Raw genomic sequence first — 23492 nt, 5'->3', positions numbered from 1 at the left:
TATTTGTTCAGTTCAGTTTGATTCGGATATCAAATACTTGCATATTTGCAAATATCCACCTAGAGCCCAAATATCCCAAAAGCACTCGCTGGAATTTCAATCTCCTTGTCGTCTCTCCGCCCCCACTGTATATCGGTCAGAATCTTCTCTATGAAACTAACTCACTCACACCAAAACCCCATATCCCTATTTTACCCCAAACAACACAACATAAGGTTACACCTAACTAAATCACTCATGTGTTTAAAGGTTTGGCCTTGGGTGAAGAGTTTTGGTTTGTACTAGAGGGTTTTGGGATGACTTCGGTGGATTGGGTTAAGGAGTAAGCAAGCAAACTTATTATATTTATCGAGAAATGAATTGGATTATACGTCGAAATAACCAACATTCTCAACAATTTCCTCCAAATCTTCAATAATAACGCCAAATTGTTAAAAATGAAAAATCTTCAAGCATTACATCAATTCAGGTTTAGTTCCGTAAGGAATGACATGTTGGCGTGGAGATGAACTCGTGACTATAAGAATAAGTAATGAGTTCAAACCATAACGCCTGCTTTACTCCAGACGCACCATAAGAATAACAACACCAGATTTTCACGCTATACAAAAAAAAAAAAAAAAAAAAAAGACTAAAATTTGAATTGAAATATTTTTAACGTAACATTGATCATAAAAGCGATAAACACGCAAATTTATCATAGGCAGACGACTTAAAAATAAACAGAACCTCGTACCCATCCATGTTGTCCAATCGATCTAATTAAATATTGTCGTAGAAAAGCTTTTCGAAGATGGCCATGTCTTTCTCTGGCAGGTAGATTACATACGACAAGCTCCCATCCTCCATCCTCGGCAGCACCGCACTCATTCCCTCGCCGGGGATCCTTCCCATCCCGCCGTACACCGGTTTCCCAAACCCCCCAAAATCGTCGTGCCTAGCCCACCTTATTACCGCAAGGTTTGGGGATTCGAAATTGAACACGCTTTCCAACATGCCTCCTTTCTGTCGCTGAACCTCCAGGTAATCGATTGCCGACCGCATGTAACGGTCGTCCATTCTTACAAGCGCTTCGTGAACTTTACGGACAGAAAATTCGACAGGATTCTCTTGCAGGTTTCCGGCCAGGGCAACCGGAGTGGCGTGGAACACGACATTCCCGAAGTAGCCACGTGGCAGTCGGGGGAGGAGCCTCTCCCGACCGTTGACCGCCATGTGAAGCTTCGTCGGCTGATTCTTGGGCAGCCGGCGGGCCATTGACACGCAGCGCCACGCATGGCCGGCGAGAACCTCGTACGAGGTGTAATTAATATTCGACGAGGACGATGACTTGCATCGGGCCTTGAGTGCTTTAACCTGATTGGGAGTCAGCCTGAATATTTTGTGCGATATAGTTTTCGATGATGGATCGATGTTGTTGTTGTGGTGCTGAGGGGTGTTCATTAATGTTGGAGGGGGTTGGTACTCGACGTGGTCGAACTCCGGCTGGGGCGGGCTGCGGGCCGACAAGACAGCCCGCCTGTCGTGGAACGGCGGCACTGTAATGTCGGCGCCGCAGGCTATATTGGACCATGCATCGAGGAATTGTATGGCTGAAAATCCGTCACATAGGTGATGGTTCATAGTGGTTCCCAAGCAAACTCCACCGCATGTGAAACGAGTCACCTAGTCATATATCCCATCTTATTGTATGAAATAGGTCATTTATTGAGCTTTAGAAATAAAAATCCAATCAACATATTAATATGTATTTATTTTTGAATTATATTTTGCATAATTATTTTATTAAATAAAATATTTCATTCGCTTCAATCAGATTTACTCTTATTTTTCGATCTTTAGTTCAAAACTGGGCTGGAGAAACTGACCTTTAGTATTGAGCAAAAAGCTAGCATTATTTTTTTTTAACCAAAAAGGATGTGTTTGAGGATTCATGTAAATTAAGCAAACCCCATACGGTCGTGGCTGTCCCTCGGAATCGGAACGCTCACCCAGGACTCAATACAAATTGATGACTCGTTATATATTAAAATTACATATAATTTATATATATATATATAATTTATTTGGTTTATGTAAAGTATTATGAAATAGCTTGATGGTGCAGAAGTAGACTCATGACCGACCTTGAATACTCTCGTATCAGTAAAAAAAAAAAAAAAATGCACACATATACATACCTGTACCATGAAAACGGGGAGCACCAAAGTTTCTTTGGAATAGTCGACGACGGGTGCAAAAGTGAGGTCCGGGCGGGGGCCTAGGTCGGCCCCCAAATCAATCAATGGGCCATTGGCCGTAGCCTCAATGAACAACGCCCCCTCCCCATTGCACTCGATCTCTATCCGACCTGAAAGCTCATGATCCAATTTAAGGCGCCCCGCCAATGGGTAGAACTCAGCCAAGGCGTGGGCGAGAGTGGCCTTGAGTAGATCAGACGAGTGGTTGAAGGTGTTGGGGCTGTAGAAAAAGGTGCAATCGACGTACAACTTCACGGGGAACAACGTGTCCAGATTTGATAGCCACAGGGTTGTACCTCCCGAGCCCGTCGCCGTCGGTGGCCTCACCATCACCTCTTCCTTCACCTGGATTTTGATCCCCCCCCCCATCAGCCATAGTTTTATTCGCTATACTCTTGAGATTTCTCAATCACAATATATGAGTTATTTAAGGGGGGAGATTAAAAAGTACTCCTTAAGGGGGGAGTTATTTAATAAGTTTTAAGTGTGCCTTGTATAATGTTATATTATATTATAAAATTAATTAATATTTGTTACTTATATTTTAAATTAATAAATTTTACTTCCCCACTCCTAATACAATTTTGTCCGTTTTAAAATAATAATATCATTTTCATGAATAAAATATCACCATCAAACTATCTCTATTTTTTTTTATTATTATTACAAAATTTCTACTATTTTTTACGTTCATATATCCACAAGGACAAAGAAATTATTTATTTTATTCTTTATCAATATAATATAATATTAATATTTTTTAAATCTCGTGTCAAACACAACAAGATTATTGGGACAGAGGAAGTATTATAATAAAAATGTATCATTTGTTACTTGACAACTTAAATTAAAAATGATGTGATTATGGGACCAATGAGTATATTATTATATGAATGACTATTTTTCAAGGCATTCACACACACACACACTATACAATTGAGAACCTAATTCACGTGGTCATTACTATATATATTATATATTGCTATTTTATTGCGGGTGAACCTAGAAAATCTAATGATATCCTCTGTGATGATGATCCAAAACCACCAACCACTCATACTCATGTACACTTAAAATTTATTTATAGTAACATTTTGGAAACATAATATATATTTTTTAAAATATAATACTCCCTCCCCCTCCGTTCAGCTAAAAAGTATACATGTTTCTATTTTGGACGTCCAATTACAAAGTAAACATTTCATTAAATATTTTATTTTTTTCCACAAATACCCCTACTTTACATCACATCATTACTTTTACACCAAAAAGCAAGGGTAAAAATGTCGTTACACTACTTTTAACTACCCACTATAATTAAAATACTATTATTTCTTAAACACCGCGACAAAAGAAATTGTATACTTTTTTTGTGGCCGGAGGAAGTATTTATTATTGCATTGGAATCGAGTGCTGATGTAGTATAAAATTCAGCACAAACTGAAATAAATCTCCACCTTTAATTTAAATTTAATTATTTTAATTAAATAATTAATCTAATTAATCAATGATAATGAAATTCAGCACAGCTGAATTCATTAATTCAGCAACTAATCCAACCATTTTATTATTATTTTGTAAACTTTTAAAAATTTCAAAAGCCATGAGTCTATCTTGAAGTTGTGGACTTTCAACTTGCTTTTCTTATATTGTATTTTTATATTGATTTTTAGGTTGTGTTTGATTAAAGTTTTTTCCAAAACTTTTATTACTCATTAATTTATTATTATTATTATTATTATTATTATTATATAAAAACATCAAATTAGATTCATATGTTTTATTTTTTATACTTCCTTTGCTCTATTCAATTAGGCCTACTTTTATTCATTGATTATCCATCCAATTATATTACTATTTTCCATAAAAATAAAAATTAACAAAAATTATCACTCAAACTTTGCATATATTTAAATTAATTAACTTTACAACAAAATACATAATTATTACATACTAACAATTCATTACCCACCTACCATATCCAACCCCCGCACACGTCACCCATCATCACCATCATATAATATCGCCATTGTTATTCAGATTTCTTCTTCACAAATTTCTTTTGAAGGTATTCCTATTATTATACTCATTGACGACTATGCAAGCTTTTAATTTTTAATAAATAAATTTAGGGTGTGTTTGTTCGAGGGTTTGGATTTTGGGTTGGGATTTGAATAGTAAAAATTTTGAATTTGAATAGTTGTATGATGTAATATAATAAGAATTGATGTAATGTTTTGAATGTAAAATTGATTTTTAGTATAATATAAAAAATGAAAAATAAATGTTTGATTTGATATTTTTGAAGGGAAAATTTTGTGGGAATAGTAGAAATCCCACAAAATCCCCCAAACAAACACACCATTATTGTATCTTCTTACTGGATGCAATTGGTGATATTAATTTATAAATTGTTTATTAATATTTATCTTGCACTCAATCTGTCAAAGAAATCTTCTGACATTTATTTTTAAATAATGATATAGGAAAATAACTAAGAAACGACAGATACATTGTAAATGGACTACTATCATCTTTGAACATGTAAAAGCTTTTAACATTTATTATACACTTTTTAAAAGTGGACATTTTTACTTCAATAATGATATATCTATATATTTCTTTATCATTTGCAGATTTGTTTTGATACTAACAAATCAAATTTCAATACAGAAAACATGATCCCAAATAAGTAAAGATTATACAAAATATAAAATGTATATTTTTGTTTTGCATTACAAAAATAGAAAGTTTCAATATATGCCTCATTTACATCAAAAAAATCAATAATTCTAATATGAGTCTACAGGGTACAGTGTTAAAAAAGAAGCAGGTTTAATATATACTTCATTAGCATTAAAATTTTTCATAGAACATAAAAAAAAAAAAAAAAAAAAAAAAAAAAAAAAAAAAAACTTCATGTGTGAGGTTCAACAACAACCTAACAATCCTAGTTTTCTAATTCTTTCACATAGTCCATGCATTCCTCAATTAATGTTGGTATGACTTCTAGGTAGCTCAAGACGTCGAATAAGTCTATTTTTGTTCATGCGTAGAATCTTATAATTGTTGTGCCTTCTAACTTTCATAATATCAATCAAACAACTTTGTAGGCTGAGGAACACATTATTCAATATCTCGGGAGATCTATCAAATGACAATTGTACAACTCTAACCAACTAATTTACTGTATAATACCCTTTCTCTCTATGAATGCTTTATATGTCTTGAAAATAGCTCAAATCATTCACATTGAGATCGAGAGATTTCAGATGTTAAAAATTAAACATATATCAAACTTATGGTTGCTTGCTGTTAACTTGAAAGCAACATCTTTGTTGTGAATATGAGATTTAACATTGTTCTATTGAATGTAGATAGTACGACTAGAACATACCGGTCAGTTTTCTTTTATAACTTGAATAACTTGCAAGTACTCCAAAAGATTTATAAAAATTCTATAATGCTACCTAATTTTATTTTATTTTTTTAAAAAAATTCTTAAATTATGTTATCGAAATGTTACATGATTGATGATAGAACCTCTAATAATATCATTTTGTGATTGGATCAATTACTTTTGTCTCCAAAGTGCTTCACGGTTTTCCTTATTTCTTCTCTTAGTTGGAACATAACGTGTTAAAGAAAATATTCCTACCTTCCATCAAATAATTACACTATAAAAAAAAATAGTATATTTGTAACAGAATTCCGCTCCTAAAGTTCACGTAGCTAATGTCATTCTATCTCTAATTCCGTCTCTAATATCATTAGTAACGAAAAAAGTGAATTTAAGAACGAAAAAACTTCGTTACAAAATTGATAATTTCTAAGATAGGGGAGTAGCAGCACACATAAACATCATTTTTTTGCAATATACTATTTTTTGTTTTGACAACTCTTATGTGGTTCCGTCTCACTAGAGGTTAAGTAGAACATTTGTATTCTTTGTATCAAATAAAATTATTTTTCATTAATATGAACAATTTAAAGGTTTTATCATCAAGCTATGTCTTAATTTTTGTTACTACTTCATTAGTTAACATATATGCATTAATATATTAAATTTTAATTTTAATAACTTGGGCCGCACGGCATGATCTTCACAGGTTTGGGCATAGCCCGAAAAATATAGAGTCTATTTTTGGAGGCCCAAGCACGATTTTCGTGCGGGGTTGGGACCAAATTTTCGGGCTATACATATTTTTGTCAACTCTAATTGTTACAAGTATCGTATTGATTAAATTTTAAAGTTAATTTTTTAATATATAAAAAGTAATTTTGCATTCCGTTACATAAAGATTTATTTATATCACATCAAATAATTACTTAAATTCAAAACCATACTATTTAAAATCCAAATTCAAAATTAAAACACCCTTAATGTGTTTATGCAAAACTTTGGAATACATGTAAACAAACTTTCCACAAACCTTTTCGAAGATGTGTTAATTAGTGTTGGATTGCAAACTAGACTGGATCCAAAACAAAAACAGATAATATCATTAATCATACTAGCTAGCATTGAGTTGAGTTGGGTCCGTCCTAACAACACAACACAACACCATACCATGTTGTCTAAATGTCGTAGAAAAGCTTTTCGAAGATGGCCATCTCTTGTTCCGGAAGGGAGATCGCATACAACAAGCTCCCGTCATGCGCCGGCAGCACCTGACTTCTCCCTTCGCCAGGGATCGATCCTGGCCCGGCATAGATCGGTTTTCCCAACACTTTAATATCATCGTACAACGGAAGCCTAGCCCAGCTGATAATCCCAAGATTTGGGGACCGATAGTCGGCCAGGCTTTCCGGCAAGGGCCCTTGGTGAATCTCCAGGTAATCGATTGCCGACCGCATGTAACGGTCGTCCATTCTTACAAGCGCTTCGTGAACTTTAAGGACGGAAAACCCGACGGGATTCTCTTGCAGGTCACCCGCCAGGGCAATGGGAGTGGCGCGAAACACGACATTCCCGAAGTATCCGGGTGGCAGTCGGGGGAGCAGCCTCTCCCTGCCGTCGACCGCCATGTGAAGCTTCGTCGGCTGATTCTTGGGCAGCCGGCGGGCCATCGACACGCAGCGCCACGCGTGGCCGGTGATAACCTCGTACGTGGTGTACGGATCGTTGGAGACTTGGTTAGTACTACTGATCTTGCATTGGGCCTTGAGTGCTTTCACCTGATCGGGAGTCAGCCTGAATCTTTTGTACGATGTACTATTAGTTGTTGATGTAATTGGATCGATTAATGTTGGAGAGGGTTGGTATTCGATGTGGTCGAACTCCAGCTGAGGTGGGTGGCGCGCGGACAAGACAGCCTGCCTGTCGTGGAATGGCGGCAATGTAATGCCGGCGCAGCCTACTATGTCGGCCCATGTGCGGAGGAATTGGACAGCTGAGAATCCGTCACATAGGTGATGGTCGATGGCGAAGGCGAAGCAAATTCCACCGCATGTGAAACGAGTCACCTAGTCGAGGTTGTTTTCAAAATATAATGTGTTTTAGAAGGGCTGGAATCAGCTGCTGATCCGGTAAGTTATCATAATACTGATTTGATCGGATCAGCATATGCCATGATACATCATATCTAATATTATAATTAAACATATACTATCTTATAACATAACATAGATTGGAATATATATAAATATATTTTGATCACGTCTATAGAATAAGCTGATCCGGTCAAATAAATACTATGCTAACTTGATCGAATCAGCACATGATCTAACGGTTTTAGAAATAACACAAAATTGAATAAAGACATATTTGGTGTGATTTATAAATGCTTTATACAACTCATACTTATTTAATATAATATTTTAAATAAAAAAAAAATATCAAACAAGTACCATTATTTATTTTATTATTAAGTTCGTTCTGAAATTTACTCAGATCGCCCTGTAACATAGCAACGTTATATATATATAGATTAAACTCAGATAGCCATATATAGATTAAACTCAGACAGCCATACACACATACCTGCACCATGAAAAGTGGGAGGGCCGAAGTTTCTTTGGAGAAGTCGATGACGGGTACAAAAGTGAGGTCCGGGCGGGGGCCTAGGTTGGCCCCCAAGTCAAGCAATGCGCCATTGGCCGTAGCCTCAATGAACAACACCCCCTCCCCATTGCACTCGACCTCTAGCCGACGTCGTTGCTCATCCCACTTAAGGCGCCCGGCCAACGGGTAGTACTCAGCCAAGGCGCGGCCTAGAGTGGCCTTGAGTATCGACGAGTTAAAGAAGGGGATGGACCTAAAGAAGAAGGTGCAGTCGACGTACGACTTGAGGGGGAACACCGTGTCCAAATTCGACAGCCACAGGGTTGTCCCCCGGGGCATCGATCCCGTCTTCGCCGCCGCGGGCCTCACCATCACCTCCTCCTTCACCTTCACCTCGATCTTCATACCCTCAACCATAGCTAATTTTGTTGTATGTCAACTCTTAAAACTTCTTAATAATATATATAAGAAATCTTGGGAGATAGAGACAGCTCACCCATGTGGTTCTTGAATAATAATAATAGTTCATGCAGCCTTATGTTTTTTTTTTTTTTTTTTTTTTTTTTTTTCTGAAGAAATTGTTAGATGCCATCTTGAAAGATATCAAGATATATAAATATATGTATATATATTTGGCGTTTGTTTATTCTGAAGAAATGGTTAGACGTAGGGCTGGGCACTATTCCAATACATACAAATATACAAGTGTTTGATATTTGAATTGAAACCCACAAATATTCAAAAACTAAAATTTTCTCTAGCTGAATTTTTTATTAACTAAATATATTTACAGTATCAAGATATATAAATAATATTATTTAGACACTTGTGTTTGTTTGAAGGATTTTGGTGGATTTCCACTATTCATCCAATTTTTTTTCCCCAAAAACATCAAATCAAACACCTATTTTTCATTTTTTATATTATAATAAAAATCAATTTTACATTCAAAACATCACATCAGACCCTATTTATATCACATCATACAACTATTCAAATCCCAACTCAAAATCCAAACCCCCAAACAAACACACCCTTGAAAGGATTTGAATTCACGATATCAGTCACTCCTACATATGAAACTATATCGTTTGGTGTTTACACATGTCAAGATAATAGTGCATGCATAGTAAAAAATTCGCCATTTCTAGCTCATTTATCATGGACTTGTTTAAATCAACAAAATGGTGACTGCATTATTTCCACATGATAATCAAGTTACCAACATACAGGTAAACTATGAGAAATATAATCCCATTCTGAGCAAATTAATAAAGTATGCTCATATGGGCATTCTTGAAAGTAAATTAAGGTTGGGATTGAAGTAAAAACCAAGAAAAATCCAATTGCATAATTAAATCCAGAAACATGACAGACCCATGATGACTGAGAATTATTTAAACAGTAATGGTGACGGATTCAAAGGAAAGAAAAGTAAAATACAACATTATTGGAAAGAATTTTCTAACAGTCTAGACTATAATTCGTAGAAAAGTTTTTCGAAGATGGCCATCTCTTGTTCGGGCAAGGCGATCGCATACAACAATGTCCCATCGTGCGTGGGTAGCACGTGACTTATTCCTTCGGCCGGGATGCTTCCCCAGCCGGCGTAGACCGGCTTGCCCAACCCAAAATCCTCGTACATCGGAAGCCTAGCCCAGCTGATTATCCCAAGATTTGGGGAACGATAATCGAACAGGTATTTTGAGATGGCCGGTCCGCCTTGCCGAACCGCCTCCAGGTAATCGATCGCCGACCGCAAGTAACGGTCGTCCATTCTTACAAGCGCTTCGTGAACTTTAAGGACGGAAAACCCGACGGGATTCTCTTGCAGGTCACCCGCCAGGGCAATGGGAGTGGCGGAAAATACGACATTCCCGAAGTAGCCACGTGGCAGTCGGGGGAGCAGCCTCTCCCGGCCGTCGACCGCCATGTGAAGCTTCGTCGGCTGATTCTTCGGCAGCCGGCGGGCCATCGACACGCAGCGCCACACGTGGCCGGCGAGAACCTCGTACGTCGTGTAATTACCAATATTTGTCGACGACAATAATGACGACTCCTTGAGTGCTTTCACCTGATCGGGAGTCAGCCTGAATTTTTTGTAGGATGTATTGTTGTTAGTTGTTGATGTGATTGGATGGATTAATGTTGGAGGGGGGTGGTATTCGATGTGGTCGAACTCCGGCTGAGGGGGGTGGCGGGCGGACAAGACAGCCTGCCTGTCGTGGAACGGCGGCGCTGTAATTCCGGCGCCGCGGGCTATGTCGGCCCATGTGCGGAGGAATTGCAGAAGTGAAAATCCGTCACATACGTAATGGCTCAAGGCAAAACCCAAACAAACTCCACCGCATGTGAAACGGGTTACCTAGTCACATATATCTCGATCATCGTATTGATTAAATGTTAGGATTAGTAACTCTAATCAATTCTATATACTGATCATTATTACAAGACTATTCAAATTTTGAGGCACATTGAACTATGGCAGTACTCCATCAATAAAATGACGTTTTGAAGAGTTTTTAAAATATCGAAAGTCAAAAAGATTATTTAAATATTTGATAAATTAGTTTTTCGAAAGAGTAAACTAATTTTTAAAATGTTATATGCCTCAATGTTTCATAATAGCTATTTTGCTTTAATTTTTTTTATTTATTTTATTATCACTTTTGTCTTGTATTTATCACGTTGACAAAATATATCTTACATATTTACAAAATTTGCTATTATATTATTTGGCTGCGAGTGTGAACATCACGCCTAAATGACATAAATAGTAATTTTTTTAAACACCTAAAATATATTCTGCCAGCTAGAGGTGATAACGAAGTATACATGAAAATATTTTTTTCAATTTTCTCAAAAATAATTCATTCTTTTTACATGAAGGTATACTTTTAGCTACCTTTTATGGTAAGTGTTGAACAAAACTAAGGTACCATTATAATTTTTGTTAGTGATAGAATGTGTTGGATGGAAACATGTAAAGCAAATCCGATACGGTGATATTAGTAAAAAAGATTAAACTTAAACGCGCGTAGGCACATACCTGCACGACGAAAAGTGGGAGTGCCGAAGCGCCTTTGGAATAATCCACGACGGGTGCAAAAGTGAGGTCCGGGCGGGGGCCTAAGTCGGCCCCCAAGTCGAGCAATGCGCCATTGGCCGTAGCCTCAATGTACAACACCCCTTCCCCATTGCACTCGATCTCAAACCCATTTTGATGGTCAACCCGTTTAAGGCGCCCGGCCAACGGGTAGAACTCAACCAAGGCACGGCTGAGAGTGGCCTTGAGTAGAGACGAGACAAAGAAGGTGTCGGACCTAAAGAAGAAGGTGCAGTTGACGTAGGACTCGAGGCGGTACATCATGTCCAAATTCGACAGCCACAGGGTTGTCCCCCGGGGCGGCGACCCCGTCGCCGGTGGCCTCACCATCACCTCCTCCTTCGCTTGGATCTTCATCCCTTTGACCATAGTTTTGCTATAAGTCAACTCTTAAAACTTCTTAATGATATATATATATATATACACTTTTTTTTTTTTATTGAATGATGTGGGAATTTGCAACAACTACTCGAAAATGCGCATTAGATAAACTCCTGACGAACCGGCTTCACAGTCATAAATTCAATTTCTACACCACCAAGCCATCTTTACGAGAGACATAGAATACATTATTTTTTTGTTCTTGAGTTATATAGAGAGAGAGAGAGAGCTCACCCACATTTCATTTTTTAAGTAATACTTACTCCGTTATATAAAATTATGTACATTTGATTGGGTACGGATTTTTTTTAAAAATTAATAGAAGTAGAAACTTTTTCATTTATAGCAAAAAAAAAAAAAATGATATATTTTTTTTACTGAAAAAATGAAAAGAAAAAGTGAGTATAAATTTAAATAGCAGATATGTCAGTAATATATATATATATACACGGGTAAACTGTTTTTTTTAGTTCCTAACTGGACCCTTATCATTTTAGTTCATAATTGGAGCCTATCGCAAATTAGTCCCATAAGTGGAAAATTTTCGTTGTTTTAGTCCTCCGGCGCCAGAGATGTCCGCGTGGCTCGCCGGAGGTGACGTGTCCGCCAGGTGTCCTGTATTGCCAGGTCAACGACACCTGGCAGACATGTGGATTTTTATTTTTTTTTTATTTTTTTTATTTTTTTAAAATTGGACTAAATAAAAAAAATAAAAAAATACAAATAAAATTAAAAATAAATTTAAAATAAGTTTTTAAAAAAATGAAAAAAAAATAAAAAAATCCACGTGTCCGCCAGGTGTCGCTGACCTGGCGGACACGTCACATCTGGGGAGCCACGCGGGCGTCTCTGACGCCGAAGGACTAAAACAACGAAAAATTTTCATTTATGGAACTAGTTTGCGACATACTCCACTTACGGAACTAAAATGAGATAAAGGGGTCTAGTTACTGGACTAAAAACAGTTTACCCCATATATATATATATATATATATATACTAATTTGCTGTTGCTATTTTTTTGGTACACATTAAATAAATTTGCAGTCAAATGTAATAGTTTGCAAATCATGTAAGTAACGTAAGGTACATTAGCCAAATTTTATATCTCACGTCTCATCGTTACAAGTCTACCCTATACACGATTAGATCTGCTCACCATGTTGTTTGCGAATAATAATATTATACACGATTAGATCTGCTCATTTGAATAATAATATTTCATGTAGCCCCATGTGATTTTTCTTGAGAAATGGTTAGATGCCCACCTTAACAGGAAATATTATATAATAAATAATATGATTGATGAGGTAGAATTAGAATATTAATATAATATTTCATTTGTCCGAATGCAAATGATTTTTTTTTTTTTTTTTTTCATAAAAAATGATTATTTTTTATTTTTAATAAATTTATTTATTTTAAATATACTTAATAAATATAAGTTAATTTAATTAAATTTCTAACATTGTGTAAGATTCACTCAAAATTCATTTGTTTTCACCTCTCCTCTCTTGGATAAACAAATATTTTTATTTATATTTAAAACTTTTCAATTTTTATAAAATTAATTTTATATTAATTATGAATAAATAAATATATATATTTTTTATTTCTTTGTATTATATAAAAATTTTATTATAATATTTATATTTTATATATTCTATTAAAATATAATGATAAAAATATTTAAAATACCTTCAACACTATTTATATAAAAATAATAAAATATATTATAAATTATAATTAATAACTTAATAATCTAGAATACCTAAAATACAACGTTACTAACCAAAAAGGCAGTGATGGAGGGAGAGAGTATTATGTAGAAAAATACATTAAATTAAGTTTTACAAATTTATTAATATAAATATAATCCATATAGATGTCATTTTGATAGGAAAATAAAATTTCACATAATACAAAAAATAAAAAATATTAATTTATAATTAATATACAGTACTTTAAAATAATGTAACATGTAGTATTTTAGTATATTATATGTAGTATTTATTAGTATATTATATGCTATATAATACTACCCACTTCGTCTCAGATACCATGTTTATATTGCCGTTTTTGTTCGTCCCACGTACCATGTCACTTTCCTTTTTTGGAAAATGATTACACACTTTAATCTCATTCTAAATTTTTAATTCTAATTAAACTAATTAGTTATCTTAATCTTAATTTATAATTATTTATATTATAGGATAATTATTTTCACTAATGCATTCTTAATTATCTACTAATTACACCCCTCCTAAAATATCGTGTCTACAGTGTAGCAGAGACGACGGCATCTGGAACAGAGGAAGTATTATAATGTTAATGTAAGTGTATTATAAAATGGTGGGCCCCACAACAACGTTTAGATTATACTCCCTCCATTTGACATAAATTGTTTCAATTTTATAAAATATAATTATACACTTTAATCACATTTTAAAATTTATAACTTATAAATTTTTAAATCTTAATTAAATTATTTAGATATTTCAATTTTAATTTATAATCATTTTTATTTGCAATAATTTTTTTTACTAATATATCTTTTAATTAATTACTAATTATATTTTATCTAAATTTTTGTATCTACGGTAACATTGACAATTTATTTTGGACGAAAGGAAGTATATATTTTTTTTAAAGTTTTTAAAATTTTAAAAATAACAAAAATTAAGTATTTAATATATTGTTTTTGAGAAAGAAAATGTGTATTTTTATGTGACAGCATAACATATAGGTGATGAATTGGACTAATGATTTTAAGGTTTAGTGGGTTGATAATGCACAACATACACCATAATTGGTTCCTTGCCTTTACAGCCCAACTAAGCATAAATTGGGCCGGGTCGGGTCGGGTCGGGCCGGACCTGCTATACTCCCACCGCAACCCCTAAAACAATTATTAGTTAGGTATTAAATATCAATATTAATAACAATAGACTTTTTAGAAAAGGATGAAGAGATTCTTCATTTAATTTTAAGCTGGTATGGTAATTGGTATGGGATAGGGCAGGTAACTATGAGGCCTACCCTGTCTATTTATTATTATTAATTAATTAATTAATTGATAATAAGCACATTTTATTAACAAACATACTCCCCATTATTATTATTATTGATTTGTTTATTTATTTATGAAATATTCTTAATTAGTTGGCAAAGAGACAGCTTCTTTTTCAGCATTAATGCCATAATCTTGCAAATTGCATTGCTATATTTAAAAAAATAAAATAAATTAAATTGAAATGAAGTTGGTTATTGATTAAATATCAGTATCAATATAAAGACCCTTTTTTTATATATATATATATAATTGAAATCAATAATAGATACGAATACGCCAAGGAAACCGCCCACCATTTAATTTTTGACTGATCTTTTCTGTACTTCTTCACCCTTACCCCACCCCCACCCCCACCCCACCCCACCCCACCCCCAGTTTCAATTTTCACATTATTATTATTATTATTAATGAAAAAAGAATTTAATTTGATAATTAAAAAAAGTCCAAACAAACAGAGCGTTATAATTTGGAGACAGGAAGAGACCTGTGTCTGTTGATGAAAGCAAACGGTTAGCTGAGTAGGATGTGATGCTCCCGGGACTTCCACTTCAGCATGAGTGTCTCCTCTTCCTCCAACTGCCCGGGACCTCGCTCCAGGACTCCCCAAGAACCAGTCAGTCTTATGATGGTACACGATTACGAATGAAGCACACAGCACAACACAAGACGAAGACGAAAGACATACTGACTAACAGAAATTCAAAAAAAAAGAAATCCCCCAATTTAATTTATTAAATTTTATTTTTTTAAGAAAATATTTGAACATGTCAAAAAGATTGCCCAAGTTTACGGGGGGTGTTAGGTATAGATTCAGTTATCGGACAAGTGGGTTGTGTTTATGACAAAGAAAGAAATTAATTAAGAGATTACCTAATTAAGCACCAAACCAAATTACAGTACAATTTTATTTTATTTATTTTTTTAAAAAAAAAAATTATAAACTTTGGTCCCCCAAACAAACCCCACCCACACCATGTATATGATCTTCTTCTTCCTCGTCATCACGACGACGGCGGCGATGATGATCGGAATCGTGTGGCTGTCATTCATCAGGGGTTTCTGCTAATACTACTGCTGCTGCTGCTACTGCTAAAGTCGTCATTACAGCACCATTAATGAAATCAAGAACCTGTTGCTGGACCTAAAAAGCCATCCAAATTCCCAACTGCAATCCACCACCAAATTCGATCCCTTTTGGGTTCTCTTTTTCATTAATTTCACTGTTACCAATTGCAATACTGATAGCAGCAGCAAACCCATTCTTTGTCTGCCTGTTCCTGTTCATACTACAATCAATATATATAAATAAATCATTGATTCTTGCAAACCCTCACTATAAATCCTCAGCTGCCCTCTATATTTTCCAGCTGATATTTTATTCCCTCTGTTTGGTAATTGTCAATTCCTAGTTTTTAAGGCCCACTGCAAGTCAGGTCTTCTTTTGTTGCCACATACATACATACATACATACATACATATATATATATATGTATCATGGTCCTCCTCCATTGTTGAGAAGGGTGCCAAGTGATAATTCAAGAAAAGGGTTTCTTCATCTATAACATATTAATATTACAACCCTTTTTGCCATTCCATTACCACCATATATACTATCACTTTGCTGCTTTTCAAAAACACACACGAAATGGGGAACCAGAAATTCTACAGCAAGAAGAAAGCCCCTTTAGTTTCTTGGCCATGGGAGGATTTAGCAAGCTTCAAGGCAAGCCCTTTTCTTTCACCTCCTTGTTCTTAATTAATTTCGATTCCAAGAATCTGACTGTACTCTACTGTGTGTTTTCATTTATTAATTACAGTATGTACTGTACGGGCCATTAGTTGCAAAAGTGGCGTATGCAATGAAAAGTGGAGAGCTTGCAAGCAGTACCAATTCATGGTGCCTTCATATTCTGATCCTGTTTGGTTGCAGAGGCTTGCTTTATCAGCTATGGAGCACCTACGCCGCCATGCTCTTCCTCCATCGTCCCCGTCGCATCGATCAACGAGGCATCGAGTTTACTCAGATCGACGCCGAGTGGCATTGGTACAATTCGATTCAATTCAAATCAATTTACACTTGTTAATTATACAATCCTTTAATTTCTCTTCTGTTCTGTTCATATGTTCTTGTCTGAACAGGGACAACTTCTTAATCCTCCAAGCCCTAATCGCAACGTTCACTTGGTCGTATAAATCCCTCTCGTTGTCTGAATCTGATTTTCCCATTTGGGACATGACTGGTTTTCTTTTCTGCATCGGCCTCCACGCCCTCGTCTCCGAGCCACTGTTTTATTGGATGCACAGGTTATTACATTCCCCTCGTTTGTTCGAACGTTACCATTCCCTCCATCACACCTCAAAAGTTCTGCATCCCTTCACAGGTAAACGATCGAATTCTTACCGCTTTTGCATATAATTTTGTTTTTTGTAAGCTCACTGTAAGAAATGCAGCTGGACACGCCACTCTTCTCGAACACCTCCTGCTCTGCATCGTCACGGCCATCCCGACTCTCGGCGTTGCCTGGTTAGGACATGGCTCGATAACTTTGATGTACATTTATCCATTGGTCTTCGATTTCCTTCAGTGTTTAGGCCATTCCAATGTCGAGATTTTCGATGGAAGCCTCTTCGAAAGATTCCCTGTCCTGAAATGGTTTGTTCGGACACCTACGTAAGAACGAATCCGATTGTTTTAGTATCTTGAGTTAAAAGATTTCGAATCAGAAGTTCGATTGATTTGCGGTGTTCTTGATTGTGTAGATACCACAGCCTTCATCATTCAGACATGTCGACGAACTTCTGTCTCTTCTTCCCCCTCTACGACCGGATATGGAATACAGAGAATGTCGATTCTTGGCAGCGACAAAAAGAGATTAGTTCGAGGACAAGTGAGGCTCTTCCCTTTTATTGCAACATTGTATGTTGCTGTAATAATGTTCTTATGTAGTTTGATTGCGTTGCAGCCAGCAGGGTTCCGGATTTCGTGTTTCTTGCACACGTCGTGGATGTAATGTCCGCGATGCATTCGCCGTTTGTGTTCAGGTCGTTTAACTCAATCCCATTCGGGATAAAGCCATTCTTGTTCCCTATGTGGCCATTTACGTATTTAGTCATGCTCGTCATGTGGGCGAAATCGAAGATGTTCTTGTTCAGCTTCTACCATCTCCGCGGACGGCTTCATCAGACATGGGTTGTCCCGAGATACGGGTTTCAGTACTTCTTACCATTCGCAACGGAAGGAATAAACAAGCTAATCGAGGACGCAATCTTAACTGCCGACAAACTCGGAGTTAAGGTCATCAGCCTTGCTGCTCTAAACAAGGTTGATTCTTGATTGTAAACTCTTCCTACATCTCTTTGTACGAAAATCTTTCATTGCCCTATTGATAGCAACAAGTTTCGCTAGAATGAAGGCTTAAACGGAGGCGGCACCCTGTTTACGAACAAGCATCCCGACTTGAGAGTGAGAGTAGTTCACGGAAACACCTTGACGGCAGCCGTGATCCTCCACGAGATCCCTCAAGATGTCGATGAAGTTTTCCTAACCGGAGCTACTTCCAAGCTCGGTCGCGCCATCGCCCTTTACCTCGCCCGAAAAAAAGTCAAAGTCTTGGTAAGTATAAAAATCAGCTACAGTAGATAAATGCAGCACTGTGCTGACAATGTGCATACAAATGCAACAAATAAACTAACAATAATCTAAATTATATGGGTATGGATCAGCTGCTGATCCAATCAAGTCAGCAATACTGTTTTGACCGAATTAGCGTATACTATATGTATTATATATAAACATATGCTGATCCGATTAAATCAGCACGATGCTGACTTGGCCGGATCAGTGCAGGATATGTAGCCAACTTATACTATCATTAATTTTAGCAAATAAGCTTTATTAACAAAAAGTATCGATTGTCAGCACATATTTTCAACTAGCACCCTAACTCTTCCGATGAAAACATGTAAGAAAGCCACCATTAGACGATTATCTAAAATCACTCCAATTCTTACATATATCGCGTGAACATCCTTTGCAGATGCTTACGCTCTCGGCCGAGAGGTTCGCCAAGATTCAAAAGGAGGCGCCGGTCGACTGCCAAAGCTACTTAGTCCGAGTCACAAAGTACCAATCCGCACAGCGTTGCAAGGTATCTTCTACCCATATCATCGTCACCATATATATAGTCGCACTTGCTGTCATAACAACTGGTCTTCGCCTTCCCCTGCAGACATGGATCATTGGAAAGTGGGCGACGCCGCGAGAACAGTACTGGGCTCCGTCGGGGACTCATTTCCACCAGTTTGTTGTCCCACCCATCATTCCATTCCGAAGAGACTGCACTTATGGAAACCTCGCCGCCATGAGACTACCGAGCGACGTTGAGGGCCTCGGATCTTGCGAGGTACTCACATATATACATATACATACATACATATAGATATATACACACGCGCGTGCGCGCACAATCGGAGACTAATGGTTGCCGTCGCCCGGTGAATTTTTGTTGTGGATTTTTGTTACAGTACACTATGGGAAGAGGGGTTGTTCATGCTTGCCATGCCGGGGGAGTCGTCCATTTTCTTCAGGGATGGACACACCATGAGGTTGGGGCAATTGATGTCGACCAAATCGATGTTGTCTGGGAGGCTGCACTCAAACATGGCCTCAAGCCATTGTAGATTTATTCGATCACTAAAGTTATATCTCGACAGACACAAAAATATATATTTGGTAGTCTATAGTTTGGGGTGAATTTATTTTACATTCTGTTTGTTTGATTCCCATGCATGCGGTTTTCAAGCCTCCTGTAATTCTTGATTATTCAAATAATTCGAGAGAAGCTCATATTGTCATAGATTTTTACCTTTTTAAGGGTTGTCTCCAAGATTCTTGTTTTTTGCTCTTTTGGGGCTCTTTGGCATGAACAACGAAAAGGGTTAGAATATTTTTAACAATTTGGATAAGGGGATACCATATTGGATGAAAAATGTAATCTTGATCACTATTTTTTTTTTTGTGAAAAAAAATAAAATGTAATTTTAGGGCGTATCTGAAAAATAGAATTGCCCCCTTCACGAAGATTATTGTCTTCCCTCTCAAAATTGAAAAAATTTACGGGATGGAAGTGAAATACTTTTTGGAAAATTTAAATTGATGATTAAACAAAGAATTGGTCTAATAAACAATTAGGAGATGATACAATATGATGCGAACACGTCACCTTTAATCAGCCAATAGGGTAGCGCGTAGCTTCACGGTTTTTTTGTAGCGCGTGGGAGACTTAAACATTCCACAGCCAGAAATTGATAGTTCCACGGTATTTTTCTTCATGCCACGCCAAGGTACAACATTTTCAATGCAATGTACACTTATAGTGTAGTACCTTGTGCATCAACGGGTGTACGTGGAGATGAAATTAGCGTTCTAATCAACGCGAGAACGAAAAAGGTACAGAAGAGGAAAACGGAGTATCGAAGCGGAGAGCGATCGGAGCGGAGGGACGATACGAAGAGGAGAAAGTGCCAGGGAGTCTTCGATTTTGCGTTTAGACGGGATTAAGAGAATAAAATAGTGAATGCAAAGAAGAGTTATGGAGGATTAAGGAGCAATGGTGGGAGAAGATGTATGAGTTTGAGAGTATCAGTTAAGACGCGAAGATAGAAAGAGGAATTAAAGTTGAGATTGTTCTCCTGAATCTGAATTCTGGGAGCTTCAATAAGGTCAGCGCATTCATTCAATAAGGTCAGCCATTGATTTTTCTTCGAGTTCGAATCTTACTTTCCGCTGATTCGTTTCCTTCAACTTCGGGATTCGAGCATGAAATTCCGAGCTTGAAGGTTATAATTCATGCTCGAATCTTCTGTTGGAAGAGTGGCGAATGTATAGTTACTGAATTTCACGATACGAATTGCAATTGTGGGTGGTTTAATCTAATTTCTATGAAGTTTAGTTTGTTGCTGTTAAGTTATCAATTTGGGTATGAATTTAGGTATTTTGGAGGGAGTGTTGGTTGAATTGACAGCCTGAGATCTCTGGGTGTCGACTCGACTCTGTGATCACTGTAGTTTGTGAAATTAGGGTTTGGGGATGGGCTTAGATTCCGATACTGTTAGGTCTGTTGTTAGAACAATCACGTGGTGGAAATTGGGATTTGGGGATTTTAGAAGCAATACCCCAATTTAGGTCTTGCAATAACTTTGGCAGCTCTGTGTTCTCTGTTCCATGGATTTTTAGTGTGAGAAAAGAGAGGAGAAAGACACAGAAATATGCAACCACCACATCACCATCACCATCACCATTCACGGATCAATCTTGCTGACTTGAAAGCTCAGATGGTTAAGAAACTTGGCCCAGAGGGTTCCAAGCAGTACTTCTATTGTCTAACTAAGTTCCTCAGTTTAAAACTAACCAAGGTTGAGTTCAACAAGCTTTGTCTTCGAATAATCGGCCGGGACAATCTTCCTCTTCACAATCAGCTCATTCGTTCGATCCTCAGAAATGCCTGCACAGCAGAATCCCCTCCCCCAGCCAATGCTCCTTTGGATGGTTACCGGCTGAATGGATCCTTAGGTTTGTCGAATGGAGTTGATCGTCGCATTGAGAATGGAGATTTGCATCCATTTGTTGGGAGATCAGCGAATGGGAATGAGACGATGATTGGGAGATTGCTGGAGGGCCAGGCTTCTACTAGAAGCGATCTTCGAGCTCCCTTAGGGGTTCAATTTTGTCCGGGGCCGCAAAGAACAAAGCCTCCACCGAGTAGCTGGAGATGTACAGGAACAGTCGATGATCATGTTTTGTTCGATAATCTAACACTAAAGGAATTGATGGAGCAGATTTCTGCAGCGCGCGGACTTGAAGGAGTGTCGATGGATTCTGCCAACATATTGAACATTGCTTTAGACTCTTACATGAAAGGATTGATCAAGTCATGCATTGAGTTTTCTGGGTCAAGATCATCACACAATCTGATGAAGAACAAGCTCCATAACTGCACAAAACCGATAAATGGTGTCAGACCGGGTTATCAACACCCGATGCAAGAACTCAAAGCTCAACGTGCAATAAGTTTTCAGGACTTCAGAGTGGCTATGGAACTGAATCCACAAAAACTCGGAGCAAACTGGCCATTGCTACTGGAGAAAATATGCACACAGGCATTCCATGAATAGCCCGGATCTTGGAACTCAGATTTGTCAAGTAGCCTCGACTAAATTCATTCAATCTTGCTGGATCAACCCACTCGACAAGAACTGGAAATCTTGAGTCGAATCTGCGATCGGGGCTACCCTGCCATCGGCAACCATTCGCCGTTGCGCCTGTTGTATGATTAGCATTATTTCCCCTTAGCTTTCTGATATGTTTCTTCTTTTTTGGTCTTTGTCCTGTAATTTACACTCACTGAGGATTTTTTTTTTTTTTGGTTTTTGCAGGAATAATGTGTAGTTCAGTTCAGTTCAGTTGATTCTGTATTTATGTAATGTATGTACTTATGTATGTATGTATACTCACAATTAAGTAAGTAAGATGGATCGATATTGGGGTGGGGATCTTAATTTAACACCTGATTGATGCCTAAATTGTGATTTCATTTTTTGTGATTTCTTGTTTGTTTCATTCATTTCAGGTTCATAATATGAATTCGAATACTTGTATAATCATGGTATTTCTATTTCAACCAACTGACGGATAAAGATTCGATCTTTATATACACATAAAGAAAAGTTTCTATAGAGCAAGAAAGAAGAGTGACAGAGAGACAAACCAATTCTGCGGGCTTTGAAACGGGCTGAGGAAACAAGCCAGGCCCGTCGTACAGGGAACACCATTTTCCTCCACCATTCCGCCGCCGCCGTCCGCCGCCAAGCCTACTCAGCGCCACCACTCTCTCTCTCTCTCCCTCTCCCCTCACACTTCCTCTTCACCTGTATGTATGTATACATATATATATATATATACAGACCTCCCTCCATCGCCAGCCCACCCCTAAAAACACATTAGCTTAAAGAACACACTATACTGTGTTATATATATGTAGAGAGAGAGAGAGAGAAAGAGAGAGAGAGAGGGGAAGGGTTTTTGATCTGCTTGGCTTCAAATTAAAGCGCGGCTTTTGGCAGTTACGCCACGAGAGTATTCTTTCCTAAGTCAGTACACCGACAGGTGATATCAACGGCTGATCTTTTCTTGATCATCTAACAACTCATTGTGATTTTGACACGTGTCCCTTCCTCGTCGTCCACTATTATCCATGGACAATGGCATTATTTTTGTGTTTAAATAAGAAATTGAATGCTACAACTTATTATGGACAAATGCAAGTTTGAATGTATATTTTGGTGTCTAAATATAAATAAATATTATCCAAGATGATGATTATGCTTTAATGTTCTCATCCCTTTCTATCAATATTTAAAAAGAAAAAAGGAAAATTACATATGATTATTGAGTGGGAATACACAGAAGGGAAGAGACATAAAGTCAAATAAGATAATTTAACATTATTCGGTCTCACAACAGAGATAATCTACTAAAATATTTATTACAATTTTTGCACGGACGAAATTGTAAAATCATCTTCACGACAACTCACCAAATCTCAATTTTACTCTATAGTTACTAAAGAAAAAAATGTTTGTTGTCATATTTTAAAATATGACACAAATAGATCAATTTATAGAAATCAAT

The 23492-nt window shown here is 36.9% G+C and overlaps 5 protein-coding genes across 5 annotated transcripts; 2 read left to right on the top strand and 3 right to left on the bottom strand.

The window, feature by feature from the left end:
• Window positions 1-672: 672 nt before the first annotated feature.
• Window positions 673-2666, bottom strand: LOC127239814 (shikimate O-hydroxycinnamoyltransferase-like). Its single transcript, XM_051258151.1, has 2 exons — window positions 2181-2666; window positions 673-1665 (listed from the first exon to the last, which is right to left on the bottom strand). Exons 1-2 carry the CDS (start codon window positions 2607-2609, stop codon window positions 763-765), a joined length of 1332 nt encoding a protein of 443 aa, XP_051114108.1. The 5' UTR covers window positions 2610-2666; the 3' UTR covers window positions 673-762.
• A 3944-nt stretch (window positions 2667-6610) lies between these two features.
• LOC127239807 (rosmarinate synthase-like) lies at window positions 6611-8772 on the bottom strand. The gene is made up of 2 exons (XM_051258137.1): window positions 8224-8772; window positions 6611-7706 (listed from the first exon to the last, which is right to left on the bottom strand). Exons 1-2 carry the CDS (start codon window positions 8659-8661, stop codon window positions 6819-6821), a joined length of 1326 nt encoding a protein of 441 aa, XP_051114094.1. The 5' UTR covers window positions 8662-8772; the 3' UTR covers window positions 6611-6818.
• A 790-nt stretch (window positions 8773-9562) lies between these two features.
• Window positions 9563-11812, bottom strand: LOC127239799 (rosmarinate synthase-like). Its single transcript, XM_051258125.1, has 2 exons — window positions 11294-11812; window positions 9563-10609 (listed from the first exon to the last, which is right to left on the bottom strand). Exons 1-2 carry the CDS (start codon window positions 11717-11719, stop codon window positions 9722-9724), a joined length of 1314 nt encoding a protein of 437 aa, XP_051114082.1. The 5' UTR covers window positions 11720-11812; the 3' UTR covers window positions 9563-9721.
• Window positions 11813-16312: 4500 nt separating this feature from the next.
• Window positions 16313-19689, top strand: LOC127239769 (very-long-chain aldehyde decarbonylase CER3-like). Its single transcript, XM_051258079.1, has 10 exons — window positions 16313-16526; window positions 16621-16847; window positions 16943-17184; window positions 17255-17474; window positions 17564-17691; window positions 17767-18125; window positions 18210-18416; window positions 18841-18951; window positions 19033-19206; window positions 19328-19689. The coding sequence occupies exons 1-10, from the start codon at window positions 16449-16451 to the stop codon at window positions 19481-19483; spliced, it is 1902 nt and encodes a 633-aa protein (XP_051114036.1). The 5' UTR covers window positions 16313-16448; the 3' UTR covers window positions 19484-19689.
• Window positions 19690-21070: 1381 nt separating this feature from the next.
• Window positions 21071-22367, top strand: LOC127239780 (uncharacterized). Its single transcript, XM_051258101.1, has 2 exons — window positions 21071-22128; window positions 22238-22367. Exon 1 carries the CDS (start codon window positions 21071-21073, stop codon window positions 21974-21976), a length of 906 nt encoding a protein of 301 aa, XP_051114058.1. The 3' UTR covers window positions 21977-22128; window positions 22238-22367.
• Window positions 22368-23492: the final 1125 nt, after the last annotated feature.

Source organism: Andrographis paniculata, unplaced genomic scaffold (genome assembly GCF_009805555.1).
Source record: "Andrographis paniculata isolate CXL003 unplaced genomic scaffold, ASM980555v1 Contig18END, whole genome shotgun sequence".
Classification (NCBI taxonomy): Eukaryota; Viridiplantae; Streptophyta; class Magnoliopsida; order Lamiales; family Acanthaceae; genus Andrographis; species Andrographis paniculata.
The sequence above is the reverse complement of the archived record's forward strand: the minus strand, read 5'-3'. Positions and strand labels throughout refer to the sequence as shown.

Coding starts and splice junctions, on each gene's coding strand:
- LOC127239799 (XM_051258125.1), bottom strand. CDS start 11,719: ATGGTCAAAGGGATGAAGATCCAAGCGAAGGAGGAGGTGATGGTGAGG. Junction 10,610..11,293: donor TCCCACTTTTCGTCGTGCAG/GTATGTGCCTAC, acceptor ATATGTGACTAG/GTAACCCGTTTCACATGCGG.
- LOC127239807 (XM_051258137.1), bottom strand. CDS start 8,661: ATGGTTGAGGGTATGAAGATCGAGGTGAAGGTGAAGGAGGAGGTGATG. Junction 7,707..8,223: donor TCCCACTTTTCATGGTGCAG/GTATGTGTGTAT, acceptor AACCTCGACTAG/GTGACTCGTTTCACATGCGG.
- LOC127239780 (XM_051258101.1), top strand. CDS start 21,071: ATGCAACCACCACATCACCATCACCATCACCATTCACGGATCAATCTT.
- LOC127239814 (XM_051258151.1), bottom strand. CDS start 2,609: ATGGGGGGGGGGATCAAAATCCAGGTGAAGGAAGAGGTGATGGTGAGG. Junction 1,666..2,180: donor TCCCCGTTTTCATGGTACAG/GTATGTATATGT, acceptor ATATATGACTAG/GTGACTCGTTTCACATGCGG.
- LOC127239769 (XM_051258079.1), top strand. CDS start 16,449: ATGGGGAACCAGAAATTCTACAGCAAGAAGAAAGCCCCTTTAGTTTCT. Junction 18,417..18,840: donor GAAAAAAAGTCAAAGTCTTG/GTAAGTATAAAA, acceptor CATCCTTTGCAG/ATGCTTACGCTCTCGGCCGA. Junction 18,952..19,032: donor AATCCGCACAGCGTTGCAAG/GTATCTTCTACC, acceptor CTTCCCCTGCAG/ACATGGATCATTGGAAAGTG.